The 18,699-nt window shown below is 42.2% G+C and overlaps 1 protein-coding gene and 2 pseudogenes across 3 annotated transcripts in view; 2 read left to right on the forward strand and 1 right to left on the reverse strand.

Moving 5' to 3' along the window:
- Window positions 1–911: 911 nt before the first annotated feature.
- EYA3 (EYA transcriptional coactivator and phosphatase 3) overlaps window positions 912–18,699 on the reverse strand; it is a 104,793-nt gene continuing 87,005 nt past the window's right edge. For all 3 annotated transcript variants that reach the window (XM_070404504.1, XM_070404502.1, XM_070404503.1), the window contains 6 exons: window positions 18,434–18,492; window positions 13,616–13,776; window positions 11,674–11,788; window positions 10,357–10,478; window positions 8,986–9,086; window positions 912–4,967 (listed from right to left, as the gene is read on the reverse strand). In XM_070404504.1, the coding sequence (XP_070260605.1) occupies window positions 4,887–4,967; window positions 8,986–9,086; window positions 10,357–10,478; window positions 11,674–11,788; window positions 13,616–13,776; window positions 18,434–18,492 (639 nt within the window). In that variant the 3' untranslated portion in view covers window positions 912–4,886. The remainder of the gene's footprint in view (window positions 4,968–8,985; window positions 9,087–10,356; window positions 10,479–11,673; window positions 11,789–13,615; window positions 13,777–18,433; window positions 18,493–18,699) is intronic.
- Window positions 5,652–7,710, forward strand: LOC139004353 (large ribosomal subunit protein uL18-like; annotated as a pseudogene).
- LOC139004354 (chromobox protein homolog 3 pseudogene) lies at window positions 14,734–16,983 on the forward strand (annotated as a pseudogene).

Genomic DNA, 18,699 nt, shown 5'->3' on the forward strand with positions numbered 1-18,699 from the left:
GCTGGTGGGGGCAGTGTTATGGTCTGGGGCATGTTTTCCTGGCATTATTTGGGCCCTTTAATTCATGAGGAACAACGTCTGAATAGCACAACATACCTAAGTATCGTTACTGATCAGGTTCATCCTATCATGTTGATGGCGTATCCCAATGGAGGTGGCTTCTTCCAACAAGACAATGCGCCATGCTACGGTGCTCGTATTGTGCAGGAGTGGTTTCAAGAACATGAGGGAGACTTTACCTTGCTTAGGTGGCCCCCACAATCACCAGATCTCAATCCAATTGAGCATTTGTGGGACGAAGTTAAAAGAGCCATTAGGCAGCTCGTTCCACAACCATCAAATCTCACAGAACTGGACAGTACTATTCATCAGGCATGGTGTCAGATTCCTCACATCACCTTTCAACATCTCGTGGAGTCAATGCCAAGAAGAATCGCCACAGTATTGAAGGCAAAAGGTGGCCCAACGAAGTACTGATGGGGTGGTCATAATAATCTGGCCCCTCAGTGTGTGTGTGTGTGTGTGTGTGTGTGTGTGTGTGTGTGTGTATAAAATTTGATTTCAGAGAGGGAGAGGGAGAGAGAAACGTCAATAAGAGAGAATCATTGATTGGCCGCCTCCTGCATGCCCCTACTGGAGATCGAGCCCGCAACCCGGGCATGTGCCCTGACTGGGAATCAAACCCTGACCACCTGGTTCACAGGTTGATGCTCAACAACTGAGCCACGCCAGCCAGGCTCAATATATTTTATAGACAATTAATTTGTCCTGGTTTAGTGATTAGAGCTCCAACCCACTCCCCAAAGGGTTGCAGGTTCGATTCTGGTCAAGGGCATGTGCCTGGGTTTAAAGTTCAATCCCTGGCCCTGGTTGGTGTCTCTTTCACCTGGATGTCCCCCCCCCCCCCCCCCGCCCCTCTAAAAATAAATGGAAAAATATCCTCGGGGTGAGGATCAGCTAAAACAAACTTTTCCTTGCAAATTATTTTTCCCCATGTACATTTATTTATACCAAAAGGTTGGTTATTTTTTCTACCTTTTTGGTGAAGTTAATTAGTTATTAAAAGGGTGGTATCTTTTAATGAACTCGATTTTTATAATGAGCTCTTCAGATTTTTATAAAACCTTACTTAGGTGCCAACTAGCTGGGCAACTGTGTTGATCCTATTCAGAAAAGACATAGGAGCAAACTGTATAGAAAATAAAAACTTTATTTTTTTTTCAAGTTTACAAGATAGTTCCCATTACATATAACATTATGGTCAAAGACTCTACAGCCATGAATGCCCGCAGTCACATAAATATATCCAATTCAATCAATGCCTTTTACTGCTAAATGAGGCATCTGTAATCCAGAGGGTCAGGCTTTGAGAAGTCGCCCTTAATGGGATGGCTCCTGTCAGTGCATTAGGAACTAGCCAATGAGTCTTGCTTGCTAGAGCTGTCTGACTCAGAGGAGAGAAACAGAAGGCCTGCTGAACTAGATTTTCTCCCTTGTGGTTTAAGATATTTTAGACTTTGCCCTGGCCAGTGTGGCTTAGTTGGTTGAGCATCCTCCCATACACCAAGAGGTCCTGGTCAGGGTACAGGCCTGGGTTGTGGGCTCAATCCCCAGTAGGGGGTGTGCAGATGGCAGCCGATTGATCGATGTTTCTCTTTCCTTCTCTCTCTAAAAATCAATAGGAACATAATATATATATTTTAGAATCTCAGAATTCAGATTTGGCTTGTTATGGTATAGATCTGGGGAGTTCCAACTTTTGGATGAAAAGGAAACCAAATTAGTGGTAAGAAACAGAAGCTGCTTACAGGGACCCTGCTTGCCCCTTCCTGCAGGAGAGAAAACACCCCAAGCTCACGACCCCTTGGCTCAGACCATCACTCTCCCAGGAAGCAGGAGAACAGCTCTGTCCCTCCTCCTCTTCCCTATGCTTCAGCAGCACTGACACCCATTCAAGGGAGTGGAAATATAAAAGCTCCACATGCTGCAGCTGGTTTGCCAGTCAGATTCTACTTGGGAGCTTTAGCGCTGAGTTTGTGTAAACTGCGAACAAACTGTGGCACAAGTCTCCTGGGACACTAGTTTTGGCCCCTCCCAACTTGCAGAGCAGAAGATAGGAACACCCCAAACCAAATAAAAGCATCTAAATCTGGAGCAGGAATCCATTCTCCTGGACACCACCAGCTGCCCCAGGGGCACTGGACAGGGTGATGCTAAGGCACAGTCAGTTTTACATTCGAGAGTCAAGCCACCTCTTAAACCCAGGACACACTTGACAACTACGGATCCCTTACTAGAAAAGTCCTCACCACGAAATGTGCAGACCCATCTTATAGAACCCAGTCCCCAGCTGGGGAAAGGATTCGTCATGTGGCTAATCTCACGGGGATTCTTTCTAGTAAAGAGGGCTTCCCCCTCGTCGAAAGGACTCCCAGTGTCCTGGGGCCCTCAGCTTCTAAGAACTCTTGGTGCTCCCACTTACTTTCCTTTCCAGGTCTTTGTACTGGGAGGAGAAAAACACGGTAAAAGAGCACTGTGTTCCCTGGACAATTCATTTTGGCAAAGAGGAGCCAGGTCCCATTTCCTGCCTGCCCCCTAAGTGAGTGGCAGCAACCAGAAAAGAGCAAGACTGCTCTGCTGAGCTTCCTCACCTCTCTTGGTCAATCTCAAGGTCCTTTGCAAAGACCTCGGCTGGGCAGTCAGGAAAAGACCAATGAAAAGGGGTCCACGTCATATTCTAGGAATAAAGAGCTTCTCCCAAAGGCAGGGAGAGGGAGGGGTTTGTGTGGACCTGGGTCTATGTTGGGGGTACCACCCCACAGCCTCACAAGCCTGAAACACAGCACCAACTGGGTGGCCTCTGTCCAGGGTAGGAAACCAAGTTACACAGCCGGTAGGTGGAGGGCTTGGGCCTGGAAGAAAAGATCCACCCTAGAGCTTTCTAAGATGACTTATCAAGCAAGGCAGAGCAGCATCTGGGCAACTGTGCTGAACTCAGACCAAGGGGAAGTCTGCCTTAGACTACATAACCCCCACTTCCACCCCACCGATGAGAGCAAGGCCAAAGCAGCAGCTGAGTAATGAGCACTGACTTCAGCTCCTCTCCAAAGACCTGTTCCCTAAAATTGTGAGCCATGAGTTGTTCTCATTCAGTTCTGAAGGAATGTGTATGAACAGCCTTTCTCCGCTACATGAACGACCTGGACTCGGGAGGAGTCTGGCCTCTTTGTGCTGCAACATCTCTAGAAACGAATATGCAGATTCTCTGGGGTCAAGCAGGTATAGCTGGGGTTGGTCCTACTGAGTTCCAGACTACACCTCTCTGCAGCCTGGGAGAGGCTGAATGTCCTCAGCTCTAGGGAAGGTTATCCTGCCTGAGCAGATGCCCAGGTGGGTCTTGGAGGGATGGAGCATCCACAAACACAGTTGGGCTAGAAGGCTGGGATTAGTGCCTGGCACCCATCAATCTCCCCAGAGGCCAGGCTGGGAGATGTCCCTGCATTGGCCCAGGATTAAGTTTCCAGGCATGGAGTAGGGACCCAACAACTAAAACAGGAGTATTTCTGGCTTCTGGTTTTCCACTTTAGAATGAGATTTGAGAAGTGGGAAGGGTGTACCATGGGAAAATTGGGTTTTGATCACAGCAATCTCTTCAGTTCCAGACAGAGATCTGGGTAAATATACCCAGAATACCCTTCCTAGGCTTAAGGGCTTCAAAGAAAGTCAACTACATTGGTAGTTTTGGCCAAATGTAGTTATGAGCCTGTTCTTAGACTTAATTTGACTTCTTGGGTCCAAAGCCCAGGGATTGGCCAGAGCTGCATGGAGGTGGCTGTGAGGAATGCCGGGCAGGAAAGGGACAGGAGCCTACACTGGGGACTAAGAAGGAAGGAAGGCTGTAGGGTGAGCATCTGTTGGGGGAGGAGTGCCTCTCTGCAGGAGGAAAAGGTGGAACAGTCCTGGTTCAAGAACCAAAGAAGTGAAAATTCACAAGAAGGCTTAGTCCCTTCTCTCCAGTTTAGAGGTAAGCCCCCTGGACATAGTCTTTGAATCAGAGTCAAGCTGAAGGCTTAGCATTTACTGTCTAAGAGAAGAAGTTTCCAGGATTGTGCCATTTGGTTAAAGGGGAGGAGGGATTGGAAAGGGGACTGAGGCTTCTAGGATGGGAAATACCAGAGTCTAAAGTTAATCAGTGTCCAGTGCCCCACAGTTCAGCAAACCAGGAGATGGAAGAACAGGAGAGAAACCATCCTAGAAAGCAGACCACTGGAGCAACTAAAGAGGTGCTACTGTCACACAGAGAGGTATTTCAGATATTTCAATTACTATTTTCCAAGGAAACTTTACACATCCCTTTCTTGCTAGGAAAGAAAGGAGGGAAAACCTGCTTCCGAGACCAGACCCTTACCTATAAAAATTACATATACATTCACTGGGAATATGTTCTACAGCTAAGGAGTTTATAAAGACTGCAAGAGATGTTATTACAAAGTCTGCCACATTTATCCTATCACCACAAGTTAACAGCAGTTCTCAACCAGGTCATGGACAAAGAGTGCAACTCTGCCCCCAAAATTTCCTTTTGTTTTTTCTTCTTCATTTTTTGAAACAAAATCAACAAAACAAAAAACACAGAATTAAAAGCACTGTAGCTGCAGTGAGTCTATTGTTCTCTCAATCCAACTGTCCTGCTTCTGCATGAGAATGAACACGGGGCTGCAGCTCACTCTTAGCAAAAATAAGCTTCATCCCTTGCAGCTGTTGGTTCTGATTGTGTTCTCGCCAGCATTACATGGAGAAAGAGAGAGAGTTCTCAGTTGGTTCCAGTCTCCGGCTCCTTTCAGGAGTGAAAAGCAGCCCATGGGGAAGGCTCTTCATTCCAGTTCTTAGAGAAAATCAAGCTCCAAAGCCTGGTGGAGGGACACTAGGTCTCCATGGTTTGTGATCCTCCAGAAAGGCATGTTGTGCTAGAAGAGAGCAGGGACAGCTGGTTAACCCAACTTCTTTTGGGAGGCCATATTTACCCAAACCCTTTTATCCAGACCTCTCCCCAGGTACTTGTAATCCTCTCTTCTCCTGCCCACCTCATGGGGCTGCCATAAGGATCAAATAAGTCATATGTGTAAGGACTGTACACTATCGGACACTCTACAAATGTGAGGGATTTTTATTAGGTTTCAGTGGTAACTTTATGATTTATATCTACTTATTCTAGCTGCTATATAGGGTCTTCAGGATCAAATAAAATAGCCACACAAGAAATTAGTATCAATATTACATTTTCTTGTAGATAGGCAATTTCCTATAAGTTACAGAGCTACAAGGCCCAAATCTTGTTCATCACTAAGATTCAGAACATACAGATCTTGGAAATAATCCCATTATATAATGTGGTCAGAATTATGTCCAGTATACTGTGTGCTGTTCTAAAAGCCTTATGAAGGGCTTTGACAAATCCAAGTGTTAGAATCTATGTTCTATGAAGCTGCAGGAGACTAGCGTTACTGATTGTCTTGTTCAAATTGGTTACAAATTACCCAGAATTTTGAAATCCTAGAATAGTTCTTTTGACATGTAACTCAGTGCACATCCTATTTAAAAGGCTTTTAATATACAAAAGAGGAAGCAGACTTGTTATGTTGTACTCAGGAATGCCACTAGGACCAAGATGTGAAAGTCAGAAAGATAAATTTAAGTTCGGTGGAAGGTGGAACATCCTAACAGTTTGGACAACCCCTCAATAGAACAGGATACGTGGGAAGCAGCCTCCTTAATCTGGGGTATGTTCAAACAAGGACTAGAAAGTCTTCTGTCAAAAAGGCTGCAGGAAAGATCCCTCACAGGGTGGGGGCTGAATTGCACAGAGGTTTTAAGGCATTTTCCAGCAGGTATATTCTATGGTGGATGATAACAGGCATCAGCTTAGAGACACCAACTTGCTAATGACTTGAGTTGTTCTTTATCTCCCTCTCCGTTCTTCAGACCAAGAAGTACTGATACCTACATCCCCTAGTATCTTTCTCAGAGGCAACATGCACTTTAGAATCAAAACTCCAGCTCCCCTCCATGCCCGGAGCTGTGCTAGTCCTGCAGGTCTTTGGCGAGTCGCGGACATGGGTCTCTCTTCTGCAGGACAGAGTTTGTCAAAAATAAGGCCCACTTCAAGAGATACCAAGTGAAAATCAGAAGACAATGAGAGGGTAAAACTGATTACTATTCCCTAAAACGCTTGGTGATCCAGGATAAAAATAAGTACAACACACCTAAATACAGGATGATAGTTTTTGTAACTAACAGAGAGATCATTTGTCAGACTGCTTATTCCCTTATAGAAGGAGGTATGATAATCTGTGCAGTTTATACTCAAGAACTTCCAAAGTATGGTGTGAAGGTTGGCCTCACAAATTATGCTGCAGCATATTGTACTGGCCTGCTGCTGGCCCACAGGCTTCTCAACAGGTTTGGCATGGACAAGCAGGTGGAGGTGACTGGAGATGAACACAATGTGAAAAGCATTGATGGTCAATCTGGTGCCTTTACCTGGATGCAGGGCTTGCCAGAACTACTACTGGAAATAAAGTTTTTGGGGCCCTGAAGAGAGCTTGGATGGAGGCTTATCTATCTCTCACAGTTCCAAACAATTCCCTGGTTATGATTCAGAAAGGAAGAAATTGCCTGGCTGGTGTTGTTCAGTGGTTGAGTGTTGACCTATGAACCAGGAGGTTAAGGTTCCCAGTCAGGGCACATGCCCAGGTTGCGGATCCATTCCCATTGTGGGGTGTGCAAGAGGCAGCCAATCAACGATTCTCTTTCATCTTTGAAGTTTCTAGCTCTCTCTCCCTCTACCTTCCTCCCTGAAATCAATAAAGATACATTAAAAAAAAAAAAAAAGGAAGGAATTCAATGCAGAACTACATTGGAAGCATATCATGGGTCAGAACGTTGCAGAGTATGAGTAATCTAATGGAAAAAGATGAAGAAACAGTTCTCTCAACACATAAAGAACAATGTAATTCTAGACATGATGGAGGAGATGTATAAGAAAGCTCATGCTGTGCCCTGGCTGGTTAGGCTCAGTGGATAGAGCGTCAGCCTGCGGACTGAAGGGTCCTGAGTTCAATTATAGTCAAGGGCACATGCCCGGGTTGCGGGCTTAGTCCCCAGTAGGGGGCGTGCAGGAGATAGCCAATCATTGATTCTCTCTCATCATTGATGTTTCTCTCTATCCCTCTTCCTTCCTCTCTGAAATCAATAAAAATATATATTTTTTAAAAATATATTTTATTGATTTCTTACAGAGAGGAAGGGAGAGAGATAGAGAATCAGAAACATCGACGAGAGAGAAACATCGATCATCTGCCTCCTGCACACCCCCCTACTGGGGATGTGCCTGCAACCAAGGTACATGCCCTTGACCAGAATCGAACCTGGGACCTTTCAGTCTGCAGGCCGACGCTCTATCCACTGAGCCAAACCAGTCAGGGCAATAAAAATATATTTTTTTAAAAAAAGGAAACTCATGCTGCTATATGAGATAATCCAGTCTATGAGAAGAAGCCTAAGGAAGAAGTTAAAAAGAAGAGGTGGAACCATCTCAAAATGTCTCTTGCCCAGAATAAAGATCGGGTGGCTCAGAAGAAAGCAAGCTTCCTCAGAGCTCAGGAATGGGCTGCTGAGAGCTAATAAGCCAAACCACAATTTTCTATGAAGATTTTTCAGACAGACAATAAACTTATTGGACAAGCAGCTAAAATAAAAAGAATCAAAACTCCAAAGATAACATATGTGAAAAAATAAAGGTCCTTGAATTGCTTCATAAAGTGGCAAATGAAAACATAATGTGTTAATATTGCCAACTAATTACCTCCATTCTCATAGTTCATTAATAGTTCCTGAAGGTTTGCATGCTACTGAATGAAGAAAATCAGGATAGTGCTCCTAGTTGTTAACTCACTGCCTCCAAATTTAAGAAACAGAGTTGCTAGAAGAAAGCTGGAGTAGAAGGGAAAGAATTTCTGTAGATCCATTTAGCAGATGAGGATAAGTAAATTATTCACACAGCTAATAGATGATTCAGATCTTAAAGGATGTGATTTTAGATTACATAGTCAGGACTCTTTCATCTGTTTCCTGTTTTAAGAAGAGACAACCTGAAGCTGGGCCTGCATAGTGAGGAGGTTAACATCAGAACAAACTCTCCAGGGCTCAGAAGCAGAAAGAACTTTCTCCAAACAACTCCCTATTGATTGCAATGGTTTTTGAGAATCTGAAGCCTGGAAAAGTCAGAATTATTTGCCTTTTCACAGCTAAGTCTCATGCTCTTTAGAATGCACTGCCTGAAACTGAACTGTAACACAGCTGCTGGCGAGACGCTAATCCATCCCAGAGAGCATGCTGGAGCTGGATCACCCGTCAGAGATGAGGGATGGAGACTAGAGCTGTGTCTCTACCCCCACCAGTAACTGGAAGCAAGGTGTCTCTGGGAAGGTGATGTAACTTCTGCTGAGGGCAATTCTGGGGGAGAAACTGTGAGCCCACAGCAGCCAAGAGCAGGGCGTGGTTAAGGAAATGACTGCCTCAGTCCTGCTGGGGGTCTGGGCGGCACTCCACAGCATCCTCTACAGTCAATAAATTCTCTGGTCAGTCTTCCGAAAACATTACTTCTGAGCTAACATTGCAACAAACAACAAGTTAATATTTTATGCTCCCACATTACCCTGAACTACAGATTTTTTGTGTTGTCATCAATGTGTGTTATTAGACAATTCAAAGGTCCGATGTCCTCTGTAAAAACTGAAAAACCTAACAAAACAAAACAAAAAAGTTTCTGGATGAAGGTCACTACCTCTCCAAGTAGATAACTGATCCAAGGAAGAACACTGAAGTCAGGTTCAGATTCTCCTTAGAATTTCTTTTCCTTTCCGGAGCATACACAAATGAGAGCAACAGGTCCTGAAATTCCCACCTTTTCTTTACCATGATTACCTGTTTGGCTGCAATTTCTTCATCTCGTCCATCTCCAATCACTACATATGTGACTTTCTTTCCAAATCTTGACACAATTCTCTCAAAGCAGCTCTCTTTACCTGATGAGAGAAAGCAATTTCCTATTAGGACATCCTGTCCTACCTTTTTTTCAACAGCAAAGAAAAGGCTGCGCTAGGTTCACCAGCCTGTTCACAGACAAAGTAAGTGGCAGCCCCTGAAGTTTGCTTGGTGAGGAGTAGCGGGGGCAGCTAGAGATCCCAGGAGGCTCTCTGCACCTATAAATGGCCGAGGCAGTGTGAGAACTGTGAGCACCACTTCCCTTTTCCACATCTCCTGTACTTGACAGCTTACAAAGCAGTTTTCAAGTTATTCCTTACTTAATTCTCAAAATAATCCAGTGAGATAGGTACCGTACCCTATTTTAACAGATGAAATGGGACTAGTGACTTGCCCAGATCCAAACAAGTTTATAGCTAGACTTTGGGCTCCTGATTCCAAGTCTAGGCTCTGGACATTGTGAAAGGATATTTTTTGAGGGGAAACTATTTTAGTGTAGGGGGGAAAGTGGGAGCATAAGGCCTCGATTTCTTGTTAGTAATAAGAAACAGACAAACAGCCATTGCCCTCCAATTCTTTATTTTCCAGAAACAGTCCTGGGCATGAATGAGCCTTATGGCTTTCAGTAGGGGAGGAACCCCAGAGTACCAATAAATATTGCAGCAACATTTGTCATATCTGGAATTTCCTCACTATTATATTTTGTAACTGCAACTGAGATACTATATCACTGAACTTAACCTTGGGGAAATGGGTGTTTCAATACATTGCAGACTGTTTTTAGATATACGGTAATAAAAATTCAAATCCCATTTGGAACCTACACATAAAACATGCACAGGTGATACTGCTTTTTATTTGCAGAAATAAATAAAAAGGAAATTGTTTTCTCTCCTTTTTCTTTGCCATCTCTTATACTTTATTTCCCTGCTTCTGCTACCTTCTTCAGTTAAGTGATTTTTCTATTATACTATATTGCAGCGCTCTCTATGTGAAAAAGAAATCTGAAATGAGGCAAAAGTAGATTTCTAAACTAGATATTATGTCCTTTCAAATATTATAAAGGAAAAGAACAAAGTCCCACAGATCTGGATTTGAATCCTGTTTATGTAACTTACTATCTTGTGAAGTCTTGTGCAAGCTACATAACTGTTAAGCCTGAACTGCCTCATCAGTAATATCAGAAGACTGTTGTGAGGAGATAGACTATATATATATAATGTCTAACAGAGGAACTGGTAAACAATAAGTACATCATAGTAGGAAATATTATTGTAAGGCAAGTGATAAGAAACTGAATAGAAACCATACCAATTTTGGTAGCACTATAGATGTTTTCAATAGGAAATATTTCTCCAAGCCCATATAGGAGAACCTTGGCCAGAGCTGGAACCAGCTGGGTTGTAGTGATCAGAACATTAACACAATTCTTCCTAGAAGGGAGAAATAATAAGGAGAGAAAAGAAAAGGGTGAACCAACCCAGGATGTGACCTTTAGATCTAACCATTAAAAATTAACCTTAAAGGGCCTGGTAATGATATTTGTTCAATGTCAATGTTCAGTTATTGTTCTAATTATCTCAGGTTTACTTACTTTCCATATTAAAGGACAGAGATTCTATAGTGGGCACAGAGCAGCAACTTGATTCTTGCCTCATTTCCCTCTGATAATTCGCTCACTGCACTTGTTAGCAATTACCACCAACCCATGTCATTGATACTACTCTCTAGGAAACAAATGACAGACTTTCAGTTACAGTGCTATTTCATCCGAATGCAACCCAGTTCTTAATGAGATGATTTAAGTCTTTTCTGTTCTTCATGTAATAGCAACATAGATTCCAGAATACACATTAATTTCACAGGTCCTTTATAAACTTCAGTGAATAACCTGTGTCAGTTTTAATGTTTGCTCTATTAGGTTATAGGTCTGGAATTCCTGTTTTGAGGAAGAAATCAGTAAGAGATTTAGATACAATTATGACTATTTATTTCCCATTATCAGCTTTAAACTGAAATCTCCTTAATCTGCTTACTGTATCCTTTTCTTTTGAGTCCTGCCTTCCTGAGTAAGTTTTGGTACATTTTTTTGAAACTTCCTGTACTTAGGATATTTGAGATATGTCTCCTATATGTATCCTTTGATGTCACCAGGCCCAACTCTTGGGCTGGAGATTATGATTTACTGAGTTTTAATTCATGAGCAAAAAGTAAGGGGAAGCCCTGGCTGATGTGGCTTTGTTGACTGAGCACTGTCCCATGCACCAAGAGGTCACCAGTTTGATTCCTGATCAGGGCACATGCCTGGGTTGCAGGCTGGATCCCCAGTGAGGGCATGCAGGAGCAGCCGATCAATGTTTCTCTCTCTTTCTTTCAAATCAATAAAAAAATATTTAAAAAAAAAGAAAGGGAAAGAAAAAGGCTTTCATACATATTCTCTTAAAACTCTAAGGTGTGTTATTAGTATAAAATGGCCCTGCCTCCCACTAAACTACTACATACTTCCTTGCTTCACTTAAACTCCTCTCTCCCCACCCCACATCCTATTTTGGGAATGGCTTGTCCTATACTGGTGTAGGAAAGAGTGTATCTCTGAGAGGATGAGACCTAAAGGAACCATTTTCATACCTGGACTTGATGAGAAGTAAGGACTTTAATGCAGTACCTAACCAGGAATCTGTTAAAACTTCAATTTCTGCTCTTAGTCTCTGCAGTGCTTCCTTTCTCTGGGGACTGAGAAGGCCTTTGGGAATAAAAGAAGACACATTTATCATTTGACAACATATCCTTGCTGACATCCACAAAACAAATTCTAGAATTCAATTGAGAAATAGTGTGTCATTAAAATTTCTACTGAACTAATACAGTTCTCTTCTTAGTAAAACGCTGGAGTAGTCTGCTCAAAATATCTTTTTCACTTTCTTCATCAGAATGTTTGCTACCAGGCGCAACAAAACCAGCTGAGGAAACAATATGATTAGATTCTGACACAAGCTCTTTCATCATGAATCAGCAGCAGAATCTGCAGACTGGTGGACCATTCCCTGAGTAGCACTGATTTAGACATGGGCTCAAGAACCAAAGGGGAAAAATAAGTGTTAGAGCTAAAAGAAGAGTCTTCACTATCCCAATCTCTTTCTAAAGAAACCAGAACCCAGGGAGGAAAGGGCTGCTAAGATTACACAGAAAGTTAGTGGCTTTTGGTCTCAAAAGTCTTTCCACTGCCTCTCCTGGTGACTGTGCTTTTCCTTTACCCCTTTCAGAAGACATCAACCTGAGATTCCAGGTTGAATGACAACCTCTATGAATGTCATGTACTTGTACTGTATTTACTTCTGAAACAACTCCAGCAAGTAAGAGACCAAGACACTGTTTAAGATCAGATAATTAAGCATAACAAAACAGAATTTATCTGATGAGAGCATGTTATCAGACAGTTGAGTTATAATATTCAAATAATAAATCTGGCCCTGAATTTTCTATAGTGAAGAAAAATCCTGTAATCTATTGCCAATATTCCATAAAAATAGAAGGCATTTCTATGAGGACTAGAACTGCGTATTATTTGTTTTCAGATTGATGGTTTCACAATGCAAGCCTAGAATTAGATGACTTTCAATGTTTCTAATAAAACAAAACCAATACCTCTATGGCATGTATAACATAAACATATATGTCTTTTACTTAACTAATAATATGATGTGGCACTTTGACAATTCAAAATTTTTACAAAATACAGGTGGATATTCTTATAGAGGGTTATATTACTTTCTACAGCAAATTAGGTCCAGGTATTTACTAGGCAAAAAAAATAATCAGACACTTAAATTTGACTCCCAAAGCCCAGTTGCCTGTGATTTTTACCTGGTATTGAAAGAATGTAACAGAAATGAACTAAATTGACTTTCAAAGTCCTATTTTTACTTTCTGCAGCACAGAAAGCGGTAGCATGGTATTGTAGGAGGATTCTCTTGACCTAGGGTAATATACCTTTAGGCAGTGTAGGAAATCCTTGAAACTTCATGCAACATTTTAGGTGTATGTAAAAGTTTGAGGGTGATGGCTTACAATTTTAAATATTTTCTCATAATGGTATTATCACTAGAAAAAGAATTGCATGAATGTAAAGTGGACCAAGAATTCAGGGATGTGGATTCTAGCTGTGGTAGGTAATTAACTTGCTATGGTATCTGCCCTTGTTACTTTCAAGATGGACAGCAATTTTCTCAATAGATATCTAATGTCTCTTCTAATTTGGACAAGCTATCACTAATTAATCCCAAATAATAGAATTCAGGCCTGGTGGCACCTGACATGAGATATTTCTAGGTAGAAAGAATTTCCAAAGTCCTTCAAATCACAACACATGGATACTGCCACCCTATACTCCTGGACCTAGTTTTCCATCCACTATAAACCACCTAGTGACTTGTTATATATGACTTGTCCTGATATGTTACTGTGGCACAAATTCATAAACAGTTGTCAGAGAGTTCTAAAGAATTCCCGGAAAAGAAAGCAGTAAATCAGAAGGAAAGAGAAAATCAGACTGATTGTATGCCACACTTACCACCCACGTTGCTTTTATGCTTATCATAGATTTCTCTCACTTTTCGGTAACGGAAAGCCAGTTTTCTCATCCAGTCCACACCTCCCTGTACACCCACAGAGGAACCATGGCTGCCACTGCCTCCTGAGCCACTGAAACCATCTGTTGAGAAACTATAGTTGCTGCAGAGAGAGAGGATAATGAAAATTAAAATCTATACTGCATGGGGTTTTTGGATGAATGCCACTTGGGATTCTCTGTCCTATTCCTAGCACTTGACACCAAAACTAAGGGCTTTGAGAATCTTTTCCCTAATATCTATGTCTCAGAGTCTATCTTTCACTATTCCTCTATATCACCCCCATTACATCTATCAAAAAAGGATGAAGACTAGGGAAAGAGAGGTAGGAACAAGCACCAGCATCCCGCAGAGGTTAGCTTGAAATGAAGCATCCTTTCATTAATGACAGAATATCTTACAGTGAAAAAAAAACCCAGAATATAAAATTTTTGTGGCCAAAACCAGTTTGGCTCAGTGGATAGAGCGTCGGCCTGCGGACTGAAAGGTCCCGGGTTCGATTCCGGTCAAGGGCATGTACCTGGGTTCCTGGCACATCCCCAGTAGGAGATGTGCAGGAGGCAGCTGATCGATGTTTCTCTCTCATTGATGTTTCTAACTCTGTATCTCTTTCCCTTCCTCTCTGTAAAAAATCAATAAAAAATATATTAAAAAAAAAATTTTTGTGTATGTATATATAAAATGATTGCAACTATGTAAAGAAAAAAAGTAAAAAAATAATGGGCCCTAGCTGGTTTTGCTCAGTGGGTAGAGCATCGGCCTGAGAACTGAAGGGTCCCGAGTTCGAGTTCGATCAAGGGCACATCCCCAGGTTGCGAGCTTGATCCCCAGTGTGGGGCGTGCAGGAGGCAGCCGATCAATGATTCTCTCTCATCATTGATGTTTCTCTCTCCCTCTCTGAAATCAATAAAAATATTAAAAAATAGGGAGCTGAAGGCATGCAGGGCCAGAGACACTGGAGGAGCCAGAGACATGGGATGCGGAGCTGCATGGAGGTGGTGAGTAATAGCTCTTTGAGTCTGCAATAAAAAACGGCCTCCAATAAAACTACATTGCAAAAAATGGGAAAGAAACAGATGGAAAGAGTAAAAAAGTTGAAGAGGCAGAGCCTGAAGAATTTGTAGTGGAAAAGTATTGGATCGATGTGTAGTGAATGGGAAGGTGGAGTATTTCCTGAAGTGGAAAGGATTCACAGATGCTGATAATACTTGGGGACCTGAAGAAAATTTAGATTGTTGAGTTGATTAAAGCATCTCTTAATTCTCAAAAAGCTGGTAAAGAAAAAGATGGCACAAAAAGAAAGTTTTTATCTGACAGTGAATCTGATGATTGCAAACAAAGAAGAAAAGAGATGCTGCTGATAAACCAAAAGGCTTTGCCAGAGGTCTTGATCCTGAACAAATAATTGGTGTCACCAACAGCAGTGGAGAGTTAATGTTTCTCATGAAATGGAAAGATTCAGATGAGGCTGATCTGGTGCTGGCAAGAGGCAAATATGAAGTGTCCTCAAATTGTAATTGCTTTCTATGAAGAAAGACTAACTTGGCATTCTTATCCAGAAGACGAATCCCAATATTTGTTTCCATTCCTTTTTATATCTGTACTAGAGGCCCGGTGCACAAAAATTTGTGCACTCGGGGGAGAAGCGGGGGGTCCCTCAGCCCGGCCTGTGCCCTCTCGCAGTCTGGGACCCTTCAGGGGATGACTACCTGCTGGCTTAGGCCTGCTCCCCGGGGAATTGGGCCTAAGATGGCAATCAGACATCCCTGTGGCAGCCTGGCAGCCCTCGGGGGATGTCCACTTGCCAGTGGGGAGCAGACCTAAGCTGCAGTCGGACATCCTTAGCGCTGCTGAGGAGGCAGGAGAGGCTCCCACCACCACCGCTGTACTGGCAGCTGTCAGCCTGGCTTGTGGCTGAGCAGAGCTCCTCCCATGTGAGAGCGCCCTGACCACCAGAGGGCAGCTCCTGCATTGAGCATCTGCCCCCTGGTGGTCAGTGTGTGTCATAGTGACCAGTCATTCCCAGTCGTTCTGCTGTTAGGGTCAGTTTGCAGATTACCCTTTTACTATATAGGATAGAGGCCTGGTGCATGGGTGGGGGCCGGCTGGTTTGCCCTGAAGGGTGTCCCGGATCAGGGTGGGGGGTCCCGCTTGGATGCCTGGCCAGCCTGGATGAGGGGATGATGGCTGTCTGCAGCTGGTCACACCCCCTTCAGGGTAGGGGTCCCCACTGGTGTGCCTGGCCAGTCTGGGTGAGGGGCTGAGGGCCGTTTTCAGGCTGGCGGGTGACTGAAGCTCCCAACCTCTCCTTTTTTTCTTTTTTATTCTGGGATTTATTTACCTTCTATGGCTGTCACTGGAACTGAGAGCCAGCTTTAGCTCTGAGGCTCGGCTCCAGCTCTGAGACCTTGGCTGCTGAAAGCAGGTATCTGGGTTTGTTTGGCTTCTATAATTGAAACACTGTTACAGCTCCAGCTCTGAGGCCCAGCTGGCTGAAAGCAGGTTTCTGGGGTTTGTTTAGCTTCTATAATTGCAACATTGTTTCTTAGAGTGCAGCTCAGAGGCCGGCAGTGGCAGGCGGGGAACCTTGGCTTCCTCCATCACTGGAGCAAGCAAGCCTCCTGTTTGCTTCAGCTGCCTGGCTGCCGGCCGCCATCTTGGTTGGCAGTTAATTTGCATATTGCCTTGATTAGCCAATGGGAAGCATGTTGGAGGTACAGTTAATTACCATGTTTGTCTATTATTAGATAGGCTATATAAAAGCCTAAGCTACTGTCCGACAGTTAGCTATGATGCACACTGACCACCAGGGGGCAGATGCTCAATGAACAGGCATGGAAACATGGAACAGGCTGATGAATCTCAGAGGAAAGTGGGGAGGGGGAGGGCAGGAAGAGAATAACCAAAGATCTTATATGCATACTACAGGCCAGGCACTGCCTTGATCTGCATGTTTTCTCTTTACTCCAACTCATTCCTTACATGTAGGCTCAGTCTCAGTATTTGGGGTACTGGTTCAACAAAAGCCAGGAAAAACAACAGCTTTGTAGTAAAACAGAATGTTACTCAAGTGTATGTTTACTTTATTATAAATACTGGTAAACAGTGGTTAACAGTTTTATATTCTTGTGTGAAAAAAATATTTAAAAAAATATATAAAATAATGGAAGGTAATAACACAAAATATTAATAATAGTAAGATAATAGGGATGTTCTCTTTCAGTCATCTGTTGGCTAGTTTATTAAGCTCATAGTTCACTGGGTGGCTTTAAATTATGTCCACAGATTCTTCAATGCTCCTCTCCTCTAATTCCGCTCCTTTGGGTATGTAATGTATTGGAGTGTAAACAGAACGTGGTGTTAGACTTCAGAGACTAGACTTCTCTTGCTCAAACTGCCCCATGCAGAGGCACACAGTGAGGAATTGAGGCCTCCTGTTATCAGCCACAGGCAAGAGGCTGAAATCAGGTTCCCTCTCTAATAAAACCTTCAGATGAATTTAGCTCCTGCCAATGTCTTGATTTCAATCTAAGAGACCCTAATTCGGAACTACCTAGCTAAGTCACTTTCAAATTTCTGACTTAGAGAAACTATGAGATGATGTTTACTCCCTCTGTCCCATAATAATAGTAGCAAGTGAATATTTAAACGGGAATTATTGGCGAATGCAGCTGTAAGTTATGTTGTAGCGCAAAATTGCAAAGCCTTCAATCAAAATCAATGTTTCATGACATCTGTCATTTGTTTTGACACATCTTTCAATTTTTAGGTTAATCTAATTATTACGAATTGTAACTATTTTTCTAATTTCATCTGCTGATTGAAATCAATTGTTTTATTTCAGTTGAATATCAACCTATTGTAAAAGTAAGCTGAAAAAAGAGAGTTTTCAAGCAAAGATCGAGTTGCAATTGTCCAGTTCTTGATGCATCAAAAGAAAAAGGAAAAGTTGCAGAAAGGTGCAATTACATTAGCTGCAAAACAATTTAAGTGCAACAGAATGACCATATCAAGAATTTGGAAATGTGCTTCCGAAAATAATTGTCAAGGAGAATCTTATGCTAATGTTGATTCTTTGAAAAAACAAAACTGTGGACATAAATGCAAAGATTATGGAGAAAAACTTGAAAAACTTAGACATATTCCTCTTAGCAGAAGAGGCACCATATTAGCCTTTGATAATATTTCTCCTGAAATACTGGATAATACGTTTCTGTCACTTCAACAAGTTATGTTGGAAGCAATGAAGAACGATGGCTCCAATAATTTTAAGCTCACGCATATAGAGAAAGCAAAGCTTCGCAGCCAAGAGATCCTACCTACAAGTTTAAAATGCAGTAACGAAATTATTAAAAAATCCAGAAACTATCTGAACACTCAAAATAAAAATTAGGGGTACTATTTTTAATTTATTGTTTAATTTAATCTAGTTTTTTGATAATAAATGTTGCATTCTATATTTATTTTCTTTTGCTACTATTATTATGGGACAAATTACATTCATCAACTGCTACTATTATTATGGGACAGAGGGAGTATTATTTTAAGGTACTAAGTTTGGGATAATTTGTTATACAATAGGTAACTGATATAGGTTTACCTTGGAGATATTATGGGTTCGGTTCCAGACCACCATAATAAAGCAAATATTGCAATACAGCAAGACTGATGGAGGAAACCAATGATTTTCTTTGTTTTCCTCTAAGCCTAGATTATGTCTTATGGTGTACTAGTATTTAAGGCATTGTTGTTTTTATCACCTTAAGTCTTGGCCATTGTCATCAGAAGCCACATCTTCCACATGTACCTGGTCACACTCCTGTTAAAAGACAAAACCATACACTATTTCAGGCTGGCCAGTAGAAGTGCTAGTACCAACATGTCATATTGTAAAAACACCACAAACAATGGTGGAATGATGAAATACCTTATGGCCTCTCTTGGAGGATCACTCTCACCCCCCTTGCTGTCCATCTTCTTTTAAGGCCTAATTCATACAGCACAGTCTTCATGAAACCTTAACCAA

This window comes from Myotis yumanensis, unplaced genomic scaffold (genome assembly GCF_028538775.1).
Source record: "Myotis yumanensis isolate MYYU_CA2020_CCGP unplaced genomic scaffold, mMyoYum1.0.hap1 SCAF_2, whole genome shotgun sequence".
Lineage (NCBI taxonomy): Eukaryota > Metazoa > Chordata > Mammalia > Chiroptera > Vespertilionidae > Myotis > Myotis yumanensis.